This window comes from Thamnophis sirtalis, unplaced genomic scaffold (assembly GCF_051295495.1).
Source record: "Thamnophis sirtalis isolate CommonGarterSnake01/CBP01778 unplaced genomic scaffold, rThaSir2_p1.2 scaffold_5, whole genome shotgun sequence".
NCBI lineage: Eukaryota > Metazoa > Chordata > Lepidosauria > Squamata > Natricidae > Thamnophis > Thamnophis sirtalis.
In genome coordinates, this window is record NW_028261385.1 from 106,833,840 (window position 1) to 106,858,348 (window position 24,509).

Genomic DNA, 24,509 nt, shown 5'->3' on the forward strand with positions numbered 1-24,509 from the left:
TGTTTGGACTTTTAACATTGTGCCAGTAAAAAGATATTGCCAGTTGAAAGCTTGCCACTTTGTGTGAAATTTCCATTGGCCTAATAAAATTATTGCCTCCATGGGGGTTAATGTTACTAGAATTTTGCTCTGCATCTACAGAGTTCAGCAGAATTATGATTTTTCTATAATATTGGCATTTGTTTTCAGAATTTCCCATTCCATATTTTCTCCATCTTAACTATCCTTTGTTGACACTATTACTCTTTTACAAATACCGTATTTTTCAGACTATAAGACGCACCTTTTCCCCTCCCAAAAAAGAGGGTAAAAATATGGGTGCATCTTATACACTGAATACAGCATCTATGGCCTCCTGAAAACCCCCCCCCCTTCACAAAAATGGACATGCATAGGCTTTGAGAGGCCTGCAAAATGCTCCTGGGGGCTAGGGAGGGCAAAAAAGAGTGACAAACGGGCTGTTTTTTGCCCCCCCCCAACTGCCAGGAGCATTCTACAAGCCTCCCAAAGCCTATGTATGCCCTGTTTTTTTGCAAAAAATGAGCCTGTTTTTTGCCCGTTTTTGGGCGGAGCAACCCCCAGGAGCACTTTGCAGGCATCTCAAACTCTCTGCATGCCCCCTTCTTCACAAAAAATGAGGCATGCAGAGGGTTTGGGAAGCCTGCAGAGTGCAAAAACTTTTTTTTAAATTTACCTCTTCAAAATCTTGGTGCATCTTATGCTCCGATGCATCTTATAGTCCAAAAAATATGGGTTACAATACATAATTGAACTTAAGTTATATTCAAGACTTGTTGGAAAATAATCCGGTAAGATCCCACATATTGGGCCTCCTTCGGATGCCCTCAGCCAGACAATGTCGGCCTGCGGGCCCCCGGAGGAGAGCCTTCTCTGTGGCTGCTCCGACCCTTTGGAATGAGCTACCCCCAGAGATCCGGACCTTACCCACTCTCATGGCCTTCAGGAAAGCTGTTAAAACCTGGCTATTCCGGCAGGCCTGGGGCTGTTGACCTCATGGATAAGGTCCAGCCCTGATTAGAACAAATGCATGTGTTGTGATTTTAAATCTGTCCTTTTCTTATTTTTTTTCTTCCTCTTCTTTGTTTTTGTAAGCCACCTGGAGTCCTTCGGGATTGGGCAGCATATAAATTTTAATAATAAATAAATAAATAAATAAATAAATAAATAAATAAATAAATAATCTCTATATGAATATTATCATTGTCTTGCACAAAAATCCTAATTTCTGAGTCTTTTTGTGCTTAGAAATGCCAGCCTTGACAGTTTTATTACCTCTGTCTTCATTCAAACCTCCTTTAAAAACCAAAAGTAGAATCCTTGGTCTTCATCCTTTAGTCTTCAACCTCAACAAAATCTAGTTAGTTAGAGTTTTATGTGTCCATGCAGATTTTAAGCTGTTGTACCACATAGGAAAAGTCAATTTTAGTGAAATATCTAAATTATGCATCCTCAAAGAGAATAGAGTTTCCTCTTGGGTACTGTAAATCTTCTTTCTCTTGTGTATGATCTCATAGCTACATGGCTAAATTTGATATTTTCAAAGTCACATGAAATCCCCAGCACAAACTACATTGGCACTGGGAAAGAAAGCCCAAATCTATCTATCTGTCTGTCTGTCTGTCTGTCTGTCTGTCTGTCTATCTGTCTTTCTGTCTTTCTTTCCTTCCTTCCTTCCTTCCTTCCTTCCCTCCTTCCTTCCTCCCTTCCTCCCTTCCCTCCCTCCCTTTTTTGAGACACATGTAGACAATTTGAATGTCCATAAAGTTGTACCAGATTAATATTTATATTTCACTAGTGAGGTCAAACTTGTATCCAGTTCTGGTCTAGATGATATGAAAGAGATGTTGAGACCTTAAAAAGAGTGCAGAGAAGAGCAACAAAGCTAATGGGTCCCAGGCTAAACCATATGACAAATGGTTAAGGGAGCTAGGTATGTCTAATCCAGGGGTCAGCAACCTTAAACACTCAAAGAGCCAGAAAGGTCCTAACTGGGGAAGCCCCCAGTTCAATTCTGGAGCCAACTGGAAGTCCAGTTCCCCCACCATAGAATCTCCTCCTAGCACGGTATCCTTTTCCCGCTGCCACCTGGAAGTCTGGTTCCCTCAACATAGAATCTCCTCCTAGCGCAGTGTCCTTTTTCCTCTACCTGTCCTAACTGAAAGCCCTATCAATTGTGGAGCCAACTGGAAAACCCATCCCTTGCCATAGAGTCTCCTTCTGGTGCGCTGTGCTCCTCCCCACCAACCGGAAGCTCCTCTCAAAACTGTGGCACCAACCATCAACAGAGAGCCGCAGCAGAGGGACGAAAGAGCCACATGAGGCTCCAGAGCCGCAGGTTGCTGACCCCTGGTCTAGTCTAGCAGAGAGAAGGACAAGGGGTGATATGATAGCAGTCTTCCATAGTTGAGGGACTGTCGCGAAGAAGAGGGGGTCAATCTAATCCCCAAGGCACCTAACGGCAGGAGTAACGGGTGGAAGATCACTAAAGAGAGTCCCAACCTAGAGTTCCAACCTAGAACTAAGGAGAAATTTCTGATAATGAGAACAATTCATCAATGGAATAGCTTGCCTTTGGAGTTGTAGATCCTTCATTACTGGAGGTTTTCAAGAAGAGATTGGAAAGCTGTTTGTCTGGATTGATATAGGATCTGCTTGAGCAAGGGCTTGGACTGAAAGACTCCCAAGATCCCTTCCAACCCTATGATTCTTACGTTCCATGTTCTATTTTCTCTGTCACAGCATTAACATGGTGTCTGTTGATGGAGTCAAGGTTATTTAGGAATTTCCAAGGTTGTATATAACATGGATTAAACAAATGTTAAAACTACTTTGTATTGAAATTCTATATTCAGAATATTGAACAAGACAATATAATTAGACCACAAATAGCTATTATAGTAAAAGCTGCAAAATAAACATGCAGAAACAATCATAATTAAAGTGTCAGCCTCTCTTGGTATTTTAAGCCATTAATAATGTTATCAGTTCTGGAGAAAATGAATTCAAAATAAATAATATTCTGGCTTTCCTCCATTACTGTAGATATATGTAAATTAGTGATTTCGCAGAGAAAAGCTATCTAATATGCACTTTTAAGTTTTTAAATAGTTTTATTGAAAAGTCTGAGGAAAACCTTTAATTCTTAATTCATATAACATTTTCTAACTTCTTATCATTTTCTCCAAATTTTCTGTTTTAGAAATTGCCAGCCATTGCATACCTGGATAAAGTTTCTTGCTGACTGTTTTTTCCTGAGGAGTGTAATTCTTTGAGGCTCTTACCTCAGTCCCTCAAGGAATAGCGGAGCGGGGAAAGGTACAAAAGTTAATGTTTTCATCCACCCGGACGAAGGAGAATGGGGACCCTACACCCAAAAGAATGAAGACTCGACAGAATAAAGATTCTGTAAGTAGGATGGAATAAAAATAAGAGTATATAATAATAAAAAGAGCTTAATTTTATTTTTTTTAAAAACCTGTTGTTAGATCAGGTAGTTGCTGCTGTCAAAACTGAGGGAGGATACGTTTAGACAACAACGGTAGCATTATACTGATAGTCCTCGACTTACAACAGTTCGCTTAGTGACCATTTGAAGTTACAACAGCACTAAAGAGGACCTATGACCATTTTTCACACTTATGACCACTACAGCATCCCCATAGTCACATGATTTACAATCGGATGCTAGGCAACTGACTCATATTTATGATAGTTGCCGTGTGTCTTGGGGGTCATGTAATCCTTTTTGCAAACTTCTGACAAGCAAAGCCAGTGGGGGAACCCGATTCACTTAACAACCATGTTACTAATTTAACAACTGCAGTGATTCATTTAACAAATGTGGCAAGAAAAGTCATAGAAGAACTTTTCACTTAACAAATTTTTCACATAGCAGCATCAATTTTGGGCTCAATTGTAGTCGTAAGCTGAGGACTACCTGTATAGAAGTGTTGGCAATCTCTAGGAATGTCTTGTGATTCCTAAATTTAAATACTTGGGGAGCTATTGAAGTGTGAACATTTCATTCATGAGTACAGGTAGTCCTCAACTTAATGACCACAAATGAGCTCACAATTTCTGTTGCTAAGTGAGATATTTGTTAAGTGAATTTTGCCCATGTTATGACCTTTCTTGCCATAGTTAAGTAAACTACTGTAGTTATTAAGTTAGTAACACAGTTGTTAAATGAATTATGAGATTCAGATGGAAATAAACATTAAAGTGTCCTGTCTCTGTCATCTTAAGAATAGCAATAGAAAAGTAGTAAGAAAATAAAACTATTTTATTTATACTGTAGTTACAGAATTTTGAGTAAGTAATAATTCATCTTTGAAGTTCTACAATAATTGCAAATTTAATATAACGAAAGACACACTCCACAAAGTTCAGTATAAAGTAATGTTACTTAGCCATTCCATAAAAAGCATTATGAATCACTCTTAGAGGGAAATATTTTTTTTAAAAAAAATCTTATTCCTTTCATCTTGTATTAGTAAACCTGAACCAAAATTACCTTCAAAATGAAAGTAATATGTCCTTAAATTTCTACCATGTCTCTTCTATTAACAAACACTGGGTTCTTCCAATTAATGAATGGATGCTTTAATCATTCTCAAATATTTTTGAAGATTTTGCCATTTGGTCTCTTAACACTGGCAAAATTTCTGGAATTCATGGTTTGGCCAAGTTTGAGGACCTCCCTTATGGCAGTGTTTTTCAACCTTTTTTGTGCAAAGGCACACTTTTTTCATGAAAAAAATCACGAGGCACACCACCATTAGAAAATGTTAAAAAAAATTAACTCTGTGCCTATATTGACTATAGGCGGGTGTTTTTCCCACGGCACACCTTACACTATGTCACGGCACACTAGTGTGCCGCGGCACAGTGGTTGAAAAACACTGCCTTATGGTACACTTAGAACAGGAGCGTCAAACTGGCGGCCCACAGGCTAGATGCGCCACACATAGGCCACGCCCACCCCAGCTCCATGAAGGGGGAAAATGTCGTGAAACGTCATGTGACAGCAATGTGACGTGGCGAGTTTGACACTTGTGACCTAGAACATTCATAGATAGGTATTGTTAGATTCTGCAAGATAGAAGAGCAGGAATAGGAAAGTTTTTTTGCCATGAGCAAGTTTCATGAACCACACAGGATTAAAACCAGACCTTTAATAGCAATTAATAGTTTAAATTGATTAAAATTAACAATCTAAGTTAATTTGTTATTTTCGTTACTTTAAAGTAACCTATACAACTTAAACTTCCAAACCTACCAGTTGCGGTACTAAGTACCTAACATGATACTGGATTTGCAGTTTTACAAAGACAGCATAACCAGAAAATAACTGCACATGGATGGTAATCACCCATGCATAATCTAGTAGATCACTTGTTGTATTTCATTAAGACAGAGGGAAAAATATGTATAACACAAAATTGTTCTCCTACACTGAATGGAGTGGAAAGAATGTAAAGAGAAGAAGTGGCTGTTTGTAAGACAGTTTGCATTTTTTATACACCCCGGAGCTACAAAATTCCACTCAGATATTTTTCCTTCAAATCTATAGTACATGAAATGTACAGTATTTTGCTATTAAAAATGCTTAATCTAAAGTCTTTCACTTGTCTCATCAGGCAAGCAATACTTTAGACCAATGATGGCAAAACCTTTTTGGCTGCTGTGCCAAAAGCGGGGGGAGCACAGGGGGGTCATCCACTGGCGTGCCACACCCATAATGCTATGCGCGCGCGCTCCCCAGCGATCAGTGACACCCCCACCCCCGCTTTTGCTGCAGTTTTATTGCCTGCCCCAGACTCCAGAGGCTTTCTAGGAGCCTGGAGAGGGTGAAAACAGCCTCCTCCCCCTGGACACCCTCCAGAGGCCTCAGGAGCTTCCATGAAGCCTCTGGAGGGCAAAAAAAACCCCCAGACCTATGGGGAAACCAGAAGTTCGAGAATGGTGACTTCCGGTTTGTGTGTAGGGCCGATTTTCGACCTCCGGAGACTTCAGGGACCTTCAGGAGGCTTCCCTGAAGCCTCCAGAGGGTGAAAAACAACCTCAAAAGAACGGCGAAGTCAGCTGGCCAGCACGCATGCGCTGATGGCAAAGCCTCGCATGCACTGATGAATGGCTCCATGTGCCACCTTTGGCACACGTGCCATAGGTTTGTAATCACGGCTTTAGACAAATATCGTATTTTGAAGAGTATAAGATGCACCTTTTTCCCTCAAAAAAGAGGCTGAAAATCTGGGTGTGCCTTATACATCGAATACAGCATTTTTTGCCTCCCAAAGCCCGCCCATTCACCAAAATTGCTGTGCATACCCTTTGGAGGCTTTCAGAGAACTCCTGGGGGCTGGGGAGGACAGAAATAAGCAAAAACCTGGCCATTTTGCACCCCAGCCCCCAGTAGCAGTCTATAAGCTTCCCTAAGGCTATGCATGCAATTTGTTGGCTCATTTTTGGCCCCCCTAGCTGCCTCAGGAGCACTCTGCAAGCCCCCCCCCCAAGGCTATTCATGCCTTTTAAAAAAAAACAGGTCCATTTTCTTGAAAAATGGGCCATTTTGGGAAGATTTGCAGAGTGCAAAAACTTTTTTTTCTTTTGGAAAGCTCTTTAACTGATTGATGAGAATTACATTGATCAAGTGCTGTGCCAGCAAGAACAAAGTCTTAGGTGCTGCACATAGTCACCAGTCACCTATTTCCTTCTCCAACACATGGATAAATACACCTGGAGACATCTACCTACCTACTCTCTCTCTCTCTCCCTACCTACCTACTGTACTTCTTTCTCTTTCTCTCTCTCTCTTTCTATTTCTATCTCTCTATCCCTCTACCTACCTACCTACACACACCCCGCTCTCTCTTCCTACCTACCTACTGTATTTCTCTCTCTCTCTATCCCTTTACCTACCTACCTACTTACTCCCTCTCCCTCTCCCTCTCCCCCTCTCTCTCTCTCTCTCTCTCTCTCTCTCTCTCTCTCTCCCTACCTACCTACCTACCTACCTACCTACCTACCTACCTACCTACTCTATTTCTCTCTCTTTCTCTTCCTCTCTATCTTTCTATCTACATACCTACCTTTTGTTTAGATTTGCCTCTTCAAAACCTCGGTGCGTCTTATACTCCAAAAATATGGTATCTGTAAAGACAAAATCATTATAGACAATGAGATTGATTGAATTATTCTACCTAGAGATTGTGAATCCAGATACTGAGATATTTTTGATAGCTTTACACATAATGAAAATCCAAACTGAGAAGAGAGCAGAAAAGTTCAGGCCAGGAGACAGGAAAGAATTGGAAAGAGAGGTAAAAACCTGAAATAAATAATTATGTGTTTTCTCAAAAGATGTCAATGCGGAGTGGTCGAAAGAAGGAGACTCCGGGGCCCCGAGAGGAGCTCAGAACCCGGGGTCGAGCATCTCCTGGTGGTGTCAGTACTTCCAGCAGTGATGGCAAAGCTGAGAAATCACGACAAACTACCAAGGTAGAATTTTCACCTGTTTGCAAAAACATTTATTAGAGTTTGAAGGTCCTTCCTCTTTAAGGCAATTATTGTTTATTTGTTAACCTACATAACCTCCACCATCAGTTGTCCTAATGTGCCCTAAATTGGGTGCTTAGCAATCTGATACTTTCTCAGCCATTAAATTATCTGTTCGATAATGGAATCGCCTATGTGACCAATACAGGAAATTGTTTCAATTAACCTTACTTGCATGTGAATTATGTTATATTTTCTGTAGCTAAACAGAAAATTTAACATGTATACTTTGAATAAATGATATTTACTTTTTTTTTGCTCTGCAATATGTCCCTTCCCCTGTCCATTTGCCTTGCAGAAAGGTCGTGTGGAGGAATCAATGGCACCTAAAGGAAGCAAGCAAAGTCGATCAGAGGAGATTTCAGAGAGTGAAGGAGAGGATACCAATGCTGCAAAGAAAACTAAAACAGAAGTAGGTATTTCCTACAACTTTTCTTCCTTAGGATGGCTCACCTTCAAACATCCCCAGAATTATTGTTTTCCTAAGATTATGTAGCCAAGAACCAACCTAAAGCAGAGGAGAAATTTCCTGATAGTTAGAACAAATACCGGTAATCTGTGGAACAACTTGCCTCCAGAAGTTGTGGATGCTCCAACCCTGGAAGTTTTAAAGAAGAAATTGGACAACCAATTCTGAAATGGTCTAGGGTTTCCTGCTTGAGCAGGGAATTGAGCTGGAAGGGACTAGAAGGTCCCTTCCAACTCTATTAATCTATTAGGTATTCACCTCTGCTCTATCATATTTGACAGTTGTGGTTGTATTTTCCATTGCTTGTCAATATAGCTGATTATTCACACACAAATGAGGCAGCATTTCCTATACCCGAATGCAATTCTTCTTTTAACATAGCTCCATAGCTTACCTAACAAGGTCTCTTAATATCCTGAAAGAGTATCTGCTGAGTATTCATTGCTTTTCTTAAATCCTAGGAGCTGCCAAGACCACAGTCTCCTTCAGATGTGGACAGCCTAGATGGCCATAGCTTCAACGATGAGACAAGCAGTGACCCACGAGACATTGACCAAGATAATCGAAGCACCTCTCCCAGCGTCTACAGCCCTGGCAGTGTGGAGAATGATTCTGATTCCTCCTCTGTGCTTTCACAAGGACCCTCCCGCTCTTATCATCACCCTCCACTCTTTCCCCAGAGCCCCTCACCAGCTCCTCTGCCAGAGGGCCTTACGCGTCCCCCAGAATCCAACTTCAGCTTATCAGGGGAGGTTCATCCTCAGGGCCCCCCAAGTGGCTACCAATCTCAAATTGAAGCCCAGGCTTCAAGAATTTTCCAGGCGCAGGGCCAAGCCCCCCCAGTTCCCACTCCTTCTACCAACTCGTCCTCCTCCCCCTCGTCTTCGTCCTCTTCATCCTGCACAATGCATGCTTCTCTGTACCCCAATGCTAATGTGGTCCAACTGGGACCGAAAGCTGTGAGTGCAGGAGTGGGGATTCCAGCACCAAGTGGGCGTGAGCAATCCCTCGGTACTAAGCACAACCCACCTCCCACTACTCCTATTTCATTAGCTTCTGTGGCAGGTGGCATGCCTCCTCAGAAGACACCCCCAAACAATTCCCCATCAATCATTCCTTCCGCTGCTGCGACTTTTCCGCATGTGCTAGCCAATCTGCCTCCGCCCCCAGCTCTGCGCCCTCTGAATAACATGACGGTGACATCCAGCTCACCAGGGGTGGTGGGGCAAGCATTAAGTGGACATCTTTCATCGCCCCATGCAATAGGGCAGGATAAGTCCCCCGTCCCTTCTCGTTATCCCTATGCACCCCCTCCTCCTCCTCCACCCCCCAGCTCTTCTGCTCAGTATCCCCTTCCTCCCCCTTCCCAGGCATTGCCAAGTTACAGTTCATCATATGGCCACTCCTTTCCACCACCCAGCAGCCTCTCTGTATCCAGCCAACCGCCCAAGTACACTCAGCCCTCCATGCCCTCCCAGCCTGTATGGAGTCAAGGCCCACCACCCTACAGCCGCCCACTAGGGAACACTAACTCTCACCCTCCTGCCTCCTTTCCTGGTCAGTCCACTCATCACCCGCAGCAGCAGCAGCAGCAGCAGCAACAGCACCATCACAACCACAACAATGGTGCTGGTCTCTCTCCAGCAGCAGTTGCCACACCCCAGACATCTAGCAGTTATTCCCACCCATTAGAACCAGGCCCACATCACCCTCCTCATGCTGCCTATGGGCTACGCCTCTACCCACCCCATAGCCATGCTACATACAGTCAGGCTCCTTCTGCATCTTCCTCTTCCTCGTCTTCCTCCTCCTCCTCTTCTTCCTCCTCATCCCAGGGTACATACCCTGGACTCTGTAGCCACCCTCAAGGGCAGAGCACAGCCACCTATGCCTTTCCTCCTCCCCCTCCCCCTTCACCCGCCCATGGGGCTGGACCCCCAGTCACTTCTGCTTCAGTTACCCTCTCCACTGTCATAACCACAATGGCCTCTTCCTCTACAGCTCCGTATAAGACAGCATCGCCTCCAGTTGGAGCCCCAACGACAGCCCCTTATGGGAAGCGTACAGCTTCTCCCTCTCCTACTTTCCAACCGCCAGCCCCCTACAAGCCAGGCTCTCCTCCTGCATCCTCAGCATCCTCCTTCCGTGTAGCCACACCCCCAGGATACCGATTAAGCTCTTCTCCGGCAGCGGGCGGTTACAAGGCCTCCTCACCAGCCCCCATTGTCCCTCCTGCCTCTGGAAGTATGGCTGCCCCTGCCCCACCCTTGCCTCCCCTGCCACTCAGTGCTGCACAAATAAAGCAAGAGCCTTCAGAGGAATTTGAGCCCCCTGATAGCCCAATGCCTCCGATACGGAGTCCTTCCCCGGCTCCCAAAGTGGTGGATGTCCCAAGTCATGCCAGCCAATCAGCCAGGTAAGGAACAAAGGGAAACTGAGAGAGTGGGAAAGGGAGATCAAGGGGTTGGGGGCAAGGGATTCCTTCTTTGACCAATTGAATTTGCAGAATTCAGCAGAAGAGAATGATGATGTAGAAGGTTTCTTTAATAAAACCAGAAAGGTCAGCAAGTGGGCTTGGAATAACCCTATAGGGACAGAGTTCCCCGATTGTCCCATGGCTAGGCATACTTAATTGATTGATTCATACATCACCCATTTCTAAAAGCTTTGCATGGGACAGCTTGCTAAAATCTCAAAAGTTAGAATCGCTGTTGAAAAGGAATTTCTGGTGGACCTTTATAAGTCATAGTGCTTTGTATGGCTTTTGCATTTTACCTCTCTATTCAAGAAATAGAAGCAGAATTTTTCTTTTTACAACCCTTTAATCCCTTTTCTCGGGGTGCAGTCAGGACGACTGAATGGAGCTGAGCATTTATGGCTGGATGCCAGAGGTGGGTTGCATCCGGTTCGCATCGGTTCGGGCGAACCGGTAGTGGAATGTTCGCCTGGGTCGCAGAACTGGCATGTTCAGAACTATTTATAGACAACTGTGCAAAGCGCACCCGCAGCGAACCAGCAGTAATGCCGGCAGCAACCCACCCCTGCCGGATGCCCTTCCTGATGCCTACACAGAATTTGCAGCAGATATTTTTTCTTTGCGTCCTGATAAAGAAACATCTGGTGCGTAGGATTGAACTCTCAACCTTCCAAGTGAGAGATCACCGCTAGGCCACTGTGCCACTCACAAGGAATAGAAGCAGAATAAACAATGCAAAATTAAAATTGTTGTGTCGTTTGGCCTAATGTTTGTAATTCTGGCAGATCAAATAATCTTGTACTGTTTTTCTTGAAGAATTTGGGTTTACCCAGGGTGAGTTCATATGGAGGCTGAGATATTCAGGTTTCTTTCTCACCCAGGTTCAACAAACATCTGGATCGTGGCTTTAATTCTTGTTCACGGACTGATCTCTACTTTGTGCCCCTGGATGGCTCCAAACTGGCCAAGAAACGAGCTGATCTTGTTGAGAAAGTGCGCAGAGAGGCTGAACAGAAGGCCAGGGAAGAGAAAGAGCGAGAAAGAGAACGGGAACGAGAGAAAGAACGGGAGAGGGAGAAAGAAAGGGAACTGGAACGAAGCGTGGTAAGTAAATGCCAGTTACATGCAGAAACTCCTCCTTTGATTCTTGGCTTCCCCTCTGAAAGAATAATAGAATTGCAGAATCAGATATATCCCTGCCAGAAGTTTTCAAAGAGCTGCTGCCAGTTAGAGTTGACTATGCAATCCATGTTTATTAACTGCCAAGTTTGTCAGAAGGTAGATGCCCTGACACATATCACACAATGTCCTTGGCAAGCAGAACACGTCTTGCTAAATGACGTACTCTCTCTTCTCTTGCAGAAAGTTGCCCAAGAGGGCCGACCAGTAGATTGTCCATCTCTTGGCCCTGTTCCTCATCGCCCATCTTTTGAGCAAGGCAGTGCCGTAGCGACTGTCCCACCATATCTGGGTCCTGACACACCAGCCCTCCGTACCCTCAGCGAGTATGCCCGGCCTCATGTCATGTCTCCGAGCAACCGGAATCACCCCTTCTATGTCCCTTTGGGTGCAGTTGATCCAGGATTGCTTGGTTACAATGTGCCAGCCATCTACAGCAGCGACCCAGCCACGCGGGAGAGAGAATTGCGAGAACGGGAAGCCCGTGAACGAGATCTCAGGGATCGCGACCTGCGTGAGCGTCTTAAGCCTGGTTTTGAAGTTAAACCAGCTGAGTTGGAGCAGCTCCATGCCGTGCCCAGTGCTGCAATGGATCCTTTCCCACGTCATGGGGGGTTGGCTCTCCAGGCAGGTCCAGGCCTCCACCCTGCTTTTCCCTTCCATCCAGGGCTGGGCCACCTGGAGCGAGAACGGCTGGCCCTGGCGGCTGGCCCGGCTTTGCGCCCCGACATGTCTTATGCTGAGCGATTAGCAGCTGAACGACAGCATGCCGAGAGAGTGGCTGCTCTGAGCAACGACCCCTTGGCTCGACTGCAGATGCTCAACGTGACCCCCCATCATCACCAGCACTCCCACATCCACTCCCACCTCCATCTCCACCAGCAGGACGCTATCCATGCAGGTGAGATTCCTTGGCCCCAGCATGGTCTGGAAGTAGATTTCAAATGTCTCTTTGGAATGGTTGAATTCTCACTAGAATGTCTTTGGAACCTCACCTGATTGGACACCTTCAGTAGAAAGATTGAACACGTGATTACTGCGCAAGAGAAAACTAGTACGGCAGGGAGAACACTGAGATTCAACCATTCTCCTTGATGTGCTCATTTTCAGCTTACATGAAATGTTGGTGGATGGAGGTTCTTTTAGTCATGTAACACTTTTTTTCTTAAGAGCTCAGCTGCAAGTTTGCTTAGGTCAGTGAGCATTAAGTCTCAGCAACTGTGTTAGACCTATCACTCAGATATGTCAGTGAATTAATTATAATCTCTGTATTTGTAACCTAAGATTTTTAACTAAAATTGAATTCTGAGTACCTCAAGAAAGCTTTCAAGGTCCTTGCCCTGCCCTCCTCCCCTTCCTTCCTTCTTTCCTCCCTCCGTCCCCATCCTCCCTCTCTGTTTTACCTTCCATCCTTTTCTACTTTTGATGAAATCAGGATTACAACAATACGCTACATCTAAATCAATAAGCAAATGAGGTAAGCTGTTGAATATTTACATATACGTATTAATATGAGTATTTGCACAAACAAAAGACTGGCCTTACCTCAGGCATGAATTGTTTGACTGCAAGATAAGCCACTGTTCTTTTCGAATTGGTCTTTTATATAGAAAACAGTATTTTCATACCATATTGCAAGATTACAGAAAGGATGTTGTATAATACTATTATACACCTGAATACAAGGAACTAGGCTAAAGTGCATTCAAATCCCTTATATCCTATACATACAGTATGTAGTATTGTTCCCCACATTCTTCCTTGTGTACCTAAAAACTAATCTCTCCTCTGCAGCTTCTGCCTCTGTTCACCCTCTTATCGATCCACTGGCTTCTGGGTCACATCTCACCAGAATACCCTACCCAGCGGGCACTATACCTAACCCACTTCTGCCTCACCCACTCCATGAAAACGAAGTGCTGCGCCACCAGCTTTTTGGTAAGAAATTTAAGGAGCAGAGAAAATATTCTGTCTCAACCAAACCAGAAAGGCATCTAGAAACGTAGGGGGGTGGGGTGGGGTGTATAGCAGTAGAGAAAATGGATTGAGAAAATGTTCCAAGTCTGGAACAGAAGGAATGATAAGGAGGAATACCTTCAAGACTGGTGTTCTCGGATATATTCTTCATGAATTATCTGACTTTTAAAATAAGTCTGTCACCTGTTTATTTTTAAACAGATTATACAGCTATCCATCTCAATCTTAAAATAGGCAGCTCAGTACATAAATCAGAAGCAAGAATTAAACAACAAAGTAGGGTCTCCTAAAAATGGTAATCCAATCGTACTATAGATGTTGAGCTCTATTCTTAAAGTCTCAGGTCTTAGTTCCTTGGAAAAATCCAGATCTTTAAAGATTTCCAGAAATGGGGCAGGGAGAGTCAGGAGGGTCTGCATTTCCGGAGTGGGGGGGGGGGGGAACCTGATCCATTGGACAGATGCCAAGAACAGAGAAGGGAGATTTCCTAGTACTCAGTAAATAATATTGTCTAACTGAAGGGATAGACTGTGCCTCCCCTGTCAGATCTGGTAGGACAGACAGAAATAATCAGAGGCAGGTAATCCCATAAATAATCTGTCTGGGAATACAAGGGAAAAGTAGGTAGTATTTTCCACAAATTTCTTTCCAAGAATTAAGATGTTGAAAGCTTATGCTGATCCACCAATGAAAAGCTAACTGACTGCAAAACTGGTTTTCCACCTGTATTAAGATTCAGTTTATTAAAATAATGAAATAAATACATTTAAAATTGTGAGCCTATGGGGTAGGACCATATTCAAGAAAGACATTTTCTAGGTCTGGACTGGAATCTAGATGTAGTCTTGAGAAAAGATTTTTAAAAATAGGCTCAACTGAAAAGAGAGCAACAGAGCATCTTTTGCCTTGGAGTGATATACAAAAGAAAATGTCTTTTCTTTGTGAAAATTATCCAATGCTGACATTTACTCTTCTTTGTCCTACGGAAGGTAAAGGAAGCTGCAGTTCCTCTTTATATTGTGTTTTCCTAAGCAATAATGCCACAACCCCTGAACTGGGTCCATGTTGGGTCCAGTTGCAATTTATTCTTCTGTCTTTTCTGCTTTTGTCTACAGCTGCCCCCTACAGAGACCTGCCTGGCTCTCTGTCTGCCCCAATGTCTGCAGCACACCAGCTCCAAGCCATGCATGCGCAGTCAGCAGAGCTGCAGCGCTTGGCCCTGGAACAGCAGCAGTGGTTGCATGCCCATCACCCTCTGCACGGGGTGCCACTCCCCACACAAGAGGATTACTACAGGTAAACTAGCATTTTAAGATGTGCATAGGTTATGTTGCTTTTCACAGGGTGAAAAGAGTCAGTTCAGACCAGGAATTGGTGATTCAAAAAGTGATTTTTAAATACAGCTTCCTATCTTTGCCTTAATTTGGCAGAGATTGGAGAGAGACAAGATTTTGAATGTAAAAGATTACTGGAAACTTATTTGGTTCTCCTTGATTAGACTGGTAACAGTGAACAAGCTTCTCTGTAAGAGAGCTAGAATATTATCTCCTACCCAAAGTTTCCATATCTTATTATTTATTGCATGAAAAATGATCCTTATTACTCGAGTAACCTAGAACATTCTCTATGATTATCTGCAATGTGCTGTTATTTCTTGGCAGATGAATTCATGTAAATTTGCTGTAAGATAACTTTTGAAAAATAGAAATCTGGAACATTGTTGCATGATATTTATAGAAATATCATAAATATGATATTTCTTTCTCAGTAGATATTTGCATTGGTTGATTGGTTGGTGGTTATTATTCAGAGTCGGTTTGTAAAGCTGTGCTCTGCTTCTCAAAAAGAAGGCAATCCATTGCACAATATGAGAAGTAAATAGTAACTTCATTGAACGTGGACTATAATCATGGGATTGAAAACCGACTCTGATTTCCATTGAGCTAGTGTTAACAGAGCAGCAGTGGCTTTTAGATTGTTTCCTAGCACCAGTCAGGAAGCTGATCTGACTTTCAAAGCTTTAACTTCTGCCCACCAGTTATGTTGGACACAATTCCTAGACAGGCTTTGATTATAGTGTTCAATGTTTCTGGAAAGCACCAGAAGGGAGAAGACAAATATAGAAGAATGCATTTGTCTCAAACTCACCTAACATTTGGTGAATATCATCTTTTGAACTCTTTCTGAATATAGAAGGGGTTAGATGACTGCCAGACGTTCCAGTTATGTTGGAACGTCATTTTTGGGCAGGTGTAGAGATGGGGAACTTTGCTGCTGAACTACAGTTTCCAACATACCTGCCATCACAGTTAATAATGAAGAATGCTGGTTTCTGTAGTTCAGAACATCTGGGGAACCACTGGTTCTTCACCCCTATTCTGATATCCTATTGCTGCCTTTTAGGCAACAAGCAAAGACTATCTTGTTCTCAGAAGTATTTAAGTTTCTTTTAAAAAAGCACCTTTGTAGCTATTTCAATTTGTTTTCTTTTGTTACTTTATTATTGTTATGCTATTTAGGTTTTTATTTGGATTTGTTTTGTAAGCTAACTTCAGGGTTTTATCAGGGTGTAAATTCCTCAATTGAAATATTGTAGTATTTTAATGATTTTGCACTATTGTAACTATAGTTTGTAAGCTACTCTGAGAATTTTTTCAGGGGTAAAGAAAACCAACCAACCAGAAATTAAATTGACAAGGACTGACTCCAAATGACTATCAGTCTTTCCCTTTCCTTTAAAGGCCCTCCCAATACTTGTGAGGCCAAGACTGTTTTATTTTCTATGGCAGTTGCTGCTGCAGGAAGAAGAAAGAACTAAAAGTTGCAGGTTTGGGGCACAACTAAGGCTGGTAGAATGGATGGCAACTAACTCTCCCCCAATAGGTATTGGACTGATTTTTACACTATCTTATTTCAGGCCACAGTTGAAGATATGCCTGTTCATCCAGGTATTTATGGGAATACTATCTTAGGATCAGAATAGTTTATCTGTTATTTAATTTGCTTTGCAAACAAACCTTTTTTGTTTTTGTGGGTTTGTCATTTATTGTTTTCTCAACACCATTATTACATAGTCCATTATATTACATAGAGATTTATTTTTTAACTGTACAACTTAATGATGTTGTGTTCACTCTTTTCCCTCCCTTCTTTCTTGTTTTTACAGTCACCTGAAAAAAGAAAGTGACAAGCCCCTTTAAATGGACCCCATTCCCCACAATGATGTCATTATCCTTTGTTGTTGCTGCTTCTTCTTCTTGGAGAGGAAAATCAACTCATCAAACTCTGGATGAGGAAGAAGCTACTTAGTGACACAATTCCCTAAATCATTCAACAAATCCAAACAACTGTGGTGGGAGGGAGAAGGGTAGTACAAGGGAAAATATGAGAGATCAAAAAAGGATTTTGGACAAATGGCTCGACATTCCCTTGTTTCAGTAAGAAAAGGTATGAATTATCAAGCATTCCTTTTCTCCCTGCCATGTCCCGCCACCACCACTCTCTAGCCCTAAGGTGGATGTCACTAAAAGCATAATGGGGCTAAATGGGGCCTCCCTCTTTTTTGTACTTTGACAACCAGATGGTTTTGAGGAACACTGCATTGTCAGACTTTCAAGAAGGCATTATCACATTCCTCTTCAACCCTTGAAAGACTAGGCCAAGTTAAGAGGTGCATAGCACCACAAGATGGTTTCAAAAGAGCAGCTGCTGCCTTTTTATCCATGCCTTGAGGGAACTTTGATGAGTCTGGAAAATACTGTGGAACGACAACAGAGCGTTTCCCTCTCATTTCATTAGTGAGGGAGATTGATATGGCCACACAGTGCAAAGCATGGTTGAAATTGTCTCTGATGGCAACTGCTCCTTTTCCCTTCACCCATTCCAGTCGATGTACTCATGCACATCCCGTTAGACGTGGCAGTTTTGCGTAGCAATTTGTGAATCCTTGATCTCCCCATGTGTGTGTCTAATTTCACAGTTGTATATCTTGATCTGTCCACATACATACATACATACATACATACGTACGTACGTATGTACATACATACGTACATAAGAACATTAAAAGAAAGTCAATTATGGGAGAAGAATCTCCCTACACAACCAGTTCCACGCAACACACACATGGGTGTGCAGATGCACGTGCGTGCACACACACACACAGACACACACACTAATTTATATATAAATGCAGCTCTTAAAGAACAAAACCAGCCAAGTAGCCAAAAAAAAAAGCCTTCCAAAATGTTTTAATGTTTGCTTTCTGCATGCCCAGGGGCTATTATCAAGTAATCAAGATTTTAAAATTACATTCCCTGTTAGTTTGTTGCAAAGCAGAGAAATGAAAAAAAGATACCTTGAAAACAGGATCTATTATTCTCCGCTGGAGTGGAATATAATATCTTTTCCCAGTATTTTTGCAGATCGGTAGGGTAGGGTCCTTGTGTTTTGGCAATTGCATGGAGTTCTTGAAATTAGCACCTTGGATAATTGCAGCACCTTGTGAGTTTATCAAGGATTCATTCTATTCAGTCTGTATAGTAGAGGAGTGCACATATGAGAGCATGACTTGGTCAGCTGTACGCAAGTTTAACTTGTGGGATCCTGTTCATGGCATCCTGAGCATTGATTTATATGGATGGGAGACTCTTCCATCATATAGAGAAAATCCTTGCCCTGATGAGGGAATGAAGCACCAGAAATGATAAATAGGAATTACTAGCTCCCCTGCCCCCCTCCCTCCCACTTCTAACAACCATATTCAGTATGCACTTCCCCAACAATGAGATTTGTGAATTACTGATCACTTTAGCATAGTCTTTTAAGTTGGTGATGAAAAATCAGCAAGAATTGGGGAAAGACATTGGCACTGGACATTTTCTCTGCTGCTAGCAGAGTAAAAGGGCACAAGATTAGAGGGATGAGGCCATGCTTAATTGCCTTTAATCTCAGAATGTCTTTAAAATGCTTGGTCCGAATCACATTCTTTGGAATGCAAGTAGCTTTTGTTGAAGGTCTACTTCCTCTCCAGTATAAAGACAAGCTTTATTAGCAGGCCTGATGTAGGGGAATGTGTCAGAGGTCCTTCAAGTGGAATAAGTATGCAGCTGCAAGTGGGCACAATTGTCCACAGGTGGCAACTGATAAAGGCATCTCTGGACAAAGCAAGAGACGGCATGAAGTAAAGCTGATGCTTTGTGCCACCTGCCTTCATAGGGCAGGTCCTCAGGTTTAGAGGATTAGAAACACTCAAGAAACAGGGAGCGTGTATATAAAACTGCATACACTACAGCATACTTGCATAGAAATTCACTAGCGTGAAGAGCCCATTCAAAAACCTCAACCTACTAGATCCCCAAAAATGATTTTGCTGTTTTCCCATCCTTTTTCCGCTTCGCTTGATTTAGACACCAAAAAAAAAGGGAACGATATGGCCAGAGCAGCTCGGCTTCCTGACGGAAAAAGCCAACTGTAACTCCTTCCGGCTGTTTCAAAGTTCGGAGCCCCCTTTCCGGTTCTTCCCTCTTTCCCGTTGCGTCTTTGGCAGGGCGTGGTCTTAAAACTCTGGCCAATAAAAAACGATCTCTTTAGCATACGGCTTTTACGATGCCCAAAACTTAAATTTTAAGGAATAAATACATAATTCCCGCAGGAAATACGGTGGGGGTCTTCTGGTTTTATATAATTGCTTTTATACTGCCAGCGATGGGACAGAATGCGCCTTCATATTTTATTCACCGACACCTGAAACGTGTTCTGTTCTCCGTGGGTGAATGCCGCGCGCTCTTCCATCTCAGTGACTTCAGCTCTTTTTGTATTTGTCTAGAAGGCTTTCTGCTGTGGCGGAGAGCCTCCCAAATTTCGTTAAAGTAAGATATGTATCTATGTAAGAAATTAAAAGGCTGCGAAGTGTTTTTATGCTATCAGCTTTTCTTTGTCGAGGCCGGGCGCTCCAAAAAGATCCGAGCCTGCCTTGCAAGGTGGCTGTTGCCGATCTGTTCGGTTTCCTAGGAAGTGCGAAAGGGCTGCGCTTTCTTCTATAACAGCCTCCGTTTAAAAGAAACCCTACCAGGATCCCTAAACTTGTTTGGTAATTTTAGGAATGTTGCGTATAACGTGCGTACAAGGAATTTCCTAACGTGTAATCCATTACAATACTGCAACCTACCCGTTTATTTGGGGGTGTTTTCGCAATCATCAGACTAAAGGGAAGTGACTCATTTTATGCAAACTCCAGCAACCGGATTGCTTCCACAGAGCCCACAAGATTTAGTGTGGTGTGTGTAAATAACAAGCTGCCCAGAAAGGCCATCCAGCCTCCAGCGAGAGCCTCATACCAGCGATAGGGAAGAAAACGGAGAAACGCACCCCTCTGGGTGCATTTAAAAGCAAAGCAGAGAAGCCAACTCGTTTATTTTCTTCCTCTTCAAGGCTCCTCCTCCCGCTTGGGAGCTCATCTCGGAACCCTTACCCACAAAGGAAGGGCTTTGCCTGGCTATTCCACTTTATGCCCATCCTCCCTGATTTATTTATTTGTTAAAAACCCCGTCTGCTTTGCAGCCCGGAAGTTGGAGAGAGGAGAGGCGGGTTCCTAAGCCCGGGAGGGGGAGGAGGGTCCTGGAGGGCTGCCGAGTCTCTTTGCAGGAGGAGGCAGAGGAGGGGGGCTGCCTCTGTCTCTCTGCCTGCCTGCGCTGGAGCAGCAGCCCTTGCCAGCCGGCAGCGTGGAAGTTAGAGCCTCTGTTTCTCTCCCCCCACCACCACCCGCCTCGGCCCACCGCATGTCAAGCCTGCAGCGACCCCCGGCTGCTTCGGCCCAGGCCCCACCGGTTTCATTAAGCGTGGAGCAGGCCAAAGGTGAGGCGGAGCAGGTTTCGAGGGAAGGCGAGCATGCAAAGGGGGCTGCAGGGAGACCTGGTGATGCAACGGCAGAGGCCTTCCTGCATGGCGACAGAGCTTTATTCTCCTCCGCAACCACGTCTTCCCTCCTTCCGCCCCGCCTCCCCCAAAACCTCTGGCCCAGATTTTTCTGCCGCTGCCCTTCCTGCCACCGGTGCTCCGGCTGCTCCCTGGCCCCAGTCTGTGGCAAGAGAGAAGAGCGCCCTGCCAGTCATAAATACAGCAGGGAAGCTGAGGAGGCCGGTGGGAAATACATGGGGGAGGGAATCCATCGTACCCGGGAGGAAGATTTGTGTGACAGTAAATTGAATGGTTTCATTGGAAGTCGGGCAAGAAATGGGCCATTTCAATATTTAAGGTTTAAATCTAGAAATCAGGGGTTCTAGTTTTGGGTACCACAAGTTCCCCCTGTGACTTGTGCAGACAAAGAGAGGATCAGAGTCTTGAGCTCTGTAACCAGGTTTTTAAAAACGAGGACCCTTCTGGTCCCATGTCCTGGAGTTCTGCCTACAGTTTGGGAAATAGCTGGTTGCCACTTCCTTTGAAAAGACATTTTTTTCCAAAGGAATTATAGAACTTCTTTTGCTTCCCTTCAAAAAGGGCTTTGTGAGCTAACTGTTTCTGCTTGTATTAAAGGAGAGTATTTTTATTGAACAATCAGTCATGATTTTTGGTCCTAAAGACCTTTTATAAGTGTGTTTGTCTTTTTATCGCTCTCACATTTATATAACTTTATATAATCTGGCATAGTGACTTTCAACTTCATAGTGAAGCTTAGAATACTCAGCCTATTATTTGCATGTAACGATTGAACCTGTTGCTATGCCTCCTTAGCTGCACACTTTTTAAAAGCTACTTTTTTTAGAAAAGTAAACAGAACTTTTTTTTTAATGTCTTGATCATTTTGGCCCACAAGGTGTACCACATTATGGCCAATGTTTGTCCTTAATACTGTACTGTGATAATGGAACAATAGGGACTGGATGCAATTGCTTAGCATATTCTTCAAGGAGAAAATGATCTTTAAGATATGTGGACTCCAGCTCCCAGAATTCCTCAATCAGTATCTTGTCGGGGGAATTCTGGAAGTTGAAGTCCAAATATCTTAAAAGTTGCTAAGTTTGAAAAACACTGTTTTAGACCATCCCTTGCTGTCTCAAGATGGCTGTTTGCTCAAAGGAGAATGAAATGCAAAGGCTGTTAATCAAGTATTGTACTTCTCAGGGAGAGAAACCAGCTGTTTTTACAAAAATTCACAGACTTCAACTGGTGGGAATTGTAATACACTACAACATTTTTGTTTACTTTTTAGTGGTTTTGGCGGAAGTGATCAAGGCATTTGGATCTCCGGAAAATGCTCAGCGCCTGGAGGAAGCCAGGGACAATGCCTGCAATGACATGGGGAAGATGCTTCAGTTCCTGCTTCCTGTGGCTACCCAGATACAACAGGATGTGATTAAAGCTTATGGTTTCAGTAACGATGGGGAAGGTAAGTTCATGACAAACTTAATTGGCAGCAGCAGGGAGAGGCTGATTTAGCTGTTGTGCCTGGTTGGTTATCCAGTACACCCAATGATCTGAGCCATGGAAGGCAACCTTTATTTATATTTTTCAAATTTAGAACCTGCCCATCTCTCTTACGGAGGGACTCTGGATGGTATACAAATACACACACCAGAGGTGGTATTCAGCTGGTTCTCTCAGGTTCGGGTGAACCGATAGCGGCTGCTGCAGGAGGCTCCACCCTCCCCCGACATAATGTGCGAAAACTGTGCATGCAGAGAAGGCGGTACCCCTGGAGACTCTCCATAATCAAGTCAAGAAAATTAGTAGCAAAAGGGGAAGAAAGTATTTTGGTTTTTTCTTTTCATGAATTAAATAATAATATATCCATGATATGGAAAATTAATGCAGCTCTTGAAGAAAGTTACCCATCCTGGATTGTATTATACAGTCCACAGAGATGATAAGAAAAGCGGTGTGGTATAAGAATTGTCTTAACAATACTTTCTCTCTCCCCCCCCCCCCCCGGTTTTCTAGGAGTCCTAAAGTTTGCCAGATTGATAAAATCATACGAGTCGCAGGATCCTGAAATTGCAAGCATGTCGGGGAAGCTGAAGTCTATGTTTCTGCCTCCAATGACTCTACCTCCCCATGGAGCTGGGACAGGAGGCGCGGTTGCCACATCATGAAGCAGGCTGCCTGTAGTGGGATCTGTATTATTTTTATGCTTCCACATCAGTCTTAACTTGGCTGAAACTTGGGCATTGTTTTCTTTCGTTATCATGGAAGAGGTGTTTTGACTTTTTCTATAGTCCTTAATATTTTTGTGCTTATGAATAAAAACTTGTAAATATGTCCCATCATATTTCTGACTGAGAGTTTCTGTGCCAGTTTTTTTCCAAATTCTGGTTACTAAAATATATTTTAATGAATTTCAGATCTTAGTCTATTCACTCATATTTCATAGTAGCATTTTATTTAAATATTTTATCATTCTAGTTAGAAAGTTAATTGCCATGCTGGGTGGGTCAAATTTTTTAAAAAAATCTCCCGTAAAAACACACAGGCTAACAATTTCTCTTTACAAATTTACTGGTAAGTATATTTGTTTCCAGTCTGCTATAAATATCTGAAGCAGAACTGTATATTAATCTCATGCCAACGTCTCACAGTAATCATCAGAAGAAGTAATGTTTTGTAATCACCTTGAGCTCCAGGAGAAAAGAACAAAGAGGTGTGGTGAAGGTGCTAGCCTAGAAACCAGCAGATTCTGTGTTCTAGTCCGGCTTTAGGCATGAAATCTGGCTTGGGTGTCTTGGGGCTAGTCACTCTCTCAGCCCAACTCTCTTCAGGGCTGTTCTTGAGGGGAAAATAGGAGGAGGAAGAAGTATTATATGTTTGCTACCTTAACTTACTTATAAAGTAATAAAGGTAGGATTAAAAATAATAATAAACCCAATCAATACCTTGGACAATAATTAGAAAGTCTGAAAGGGGGAGGGAGGGAGGAGGAAAGAAAAGAGTAACTGGATTTGTTTCAGATGGATCTCTTCATAGAGTCAATTGGTCAGCAGTTGTTCTGGAGAAAGAATTTTGAAATTACCTCTTTTTTTATATTTTATATTTTGTTTTTAATAATAAATAAGCTGCTTTGCTGGGGTTGTACCCTGGACAAAGAGATTCTAATTGTAATAAATAATAAGGCACCAGGCCTTGAAACTGGGTGACCATGGGTGGTAGTCTCACCTAAACCACGAAAGCAGGTGGGCCATTCATTCATTCTTATCCCTGGGAAGAAGGCAACAGCAAACTACTTCTGAAATCTTGTCAAGAAAATTAAAGGGACTAGTACACTCATTTGCCAGGAGGAAACATCAAATCCAGAGGACCAAAAAAAGTATCTTTGGTGATGTATATCACTATTTCTTTATACAGCTGCATCATTACTGCTGAAGCAAATGCTTGGAAGTAGCCATGAATCTTAAGGAGACCATAGGATTGGAGACTCCTTTTCAATGCCAAGATGATACCAATGTTGCTGGATGAGTAGACAACAGGGCAGTAAGGGATGCTTGTTATTGCATCATTAAACATTCACATGTAAAAATGCAGGTGAAGAAGGGGCTCTTGTAGCTAGGTAGCCATGTAAGGTGCATTCATACTGAGAAAAAGACAATGGAGAGGATTACATTTACCACAGCCACTGACCTAATCGGATCAGAAACACCACAACAACTCCAGAGAGAGAGGGGGGAAAAAGCCCATGACCACTGTAATGGATACGCTTAGTTGTCCTATACCTGTGATGGCGAACCTATGACATGTGCACCACAGGTGGCATGTGGAGCCCTCTGGGGAATTCTGGGAGTTGAAGTCCACAGAACTTAAAGTTGCCAAGGTTGAGAAACACTGCTTTAGAGAGAGAATAGT

General features: G+C 43.1%; 2 protein-coding genes and 1 non-coding gene across 9 annotated transcripts in view; all 3 read left to right on the forward strand.

Moving 5' to 3' along the window:
* Positions 1-19,594, forward strand: part of ATN1 (atrophin 1) — a 71,241-nt gene extending 51,647 nt beyond the window's left edge. For 4 of the 6 annotated variants that reach the window (XM_087716450.1, XM_087716448.1, XM_087716447.1 and 1 more), the window contains 10 exons: positions 3,221-3,426; positions 7,384-7,521; positions 7,877-7,990; positions 8,509-10,463; positions 11,405-11,627; positions 11,886-12,603; positions 13,497-13,640; positions 14,795-14,975; positions 16,469-16,562; positions 16,846-19,594. In XM_087716450.1, coding sequence (XP_087572576.1) covers positions 3,349-3,426; positions 7,384-7,521; positions 7,877-7,990; positions 8,509-10,463; positions 11,405-11,627; positions 11,886-12,603; positions 13,497-13,640; positions 14,795-14,975; positions 16,469-16,523 — 3,606 coding nt within the window. In that variant the 5' untranslated portion in view covers positions 3,221-3,348 and the 3' untranslated portion in view covers positions 16,524-16,562; positions 16,846-19,594. The remainder of the gene's footprint in view (positions 1-3,220; positions 3,427-7,383; positions 7,522-7,876; positions 7,991-8,508; positions 10,464-11,404; positions 11,628-11,885; positions 12,604-13,496; positions 13,641-14,794; positions 14,976-16,468; positions 16,563-16,845) is intronic. The other 2 variants (XM_087716452.1, XM_087716451.1) reach the window with 2 other exon arrangements.
* Positions 19,475-19,535, forward strand: LOC148045530 (U7 small nuclear RNA). Its single transcript, XR_015696844.1, has one exon. It is a non-coding gene; the product is annotated as a U7 small nuclear RNA (small nuclear RNA).
* A 589-nt stretch (positions 19,595-20,183) lies between the features above and the next one.
* On the forward strand, positions 20,184-22,944 carry CUNH12orf57 (chromosome unknown C12orf57 homolog). Of its 2 annotated transcripts, none has more exons than XM_087716453.1 (3): positions 20,184-20,534; positions 21,889-22,065; positions 22,198-22,600. In XM_087716453.1, the coding sequence occupies exons 1-3, from the start codon at positions 20,459-20,461 to the stop codon at positions 22,296-22,298; spliced, it is 354 nt and encodes a 117-aa protein (XP_087572579.1). In that variant the 5' UTR covers positions 20,184-20,458; the 3' UTR covers positions 22,299-22,600. The 2 variants fall into 2 exon arrangements, with proteins under 2 accessions (XP_087572579.1, XP_013925099.1); XM_014069624.2 differs by lacking the exon at positions 22,198-22,600 and adding an exon at positions 22,617-22,944 and having other exon boundaries at positions 20,258-20,534.
* Positions 22,945-24,509: the final 1,565 nt, after the last annotated feature.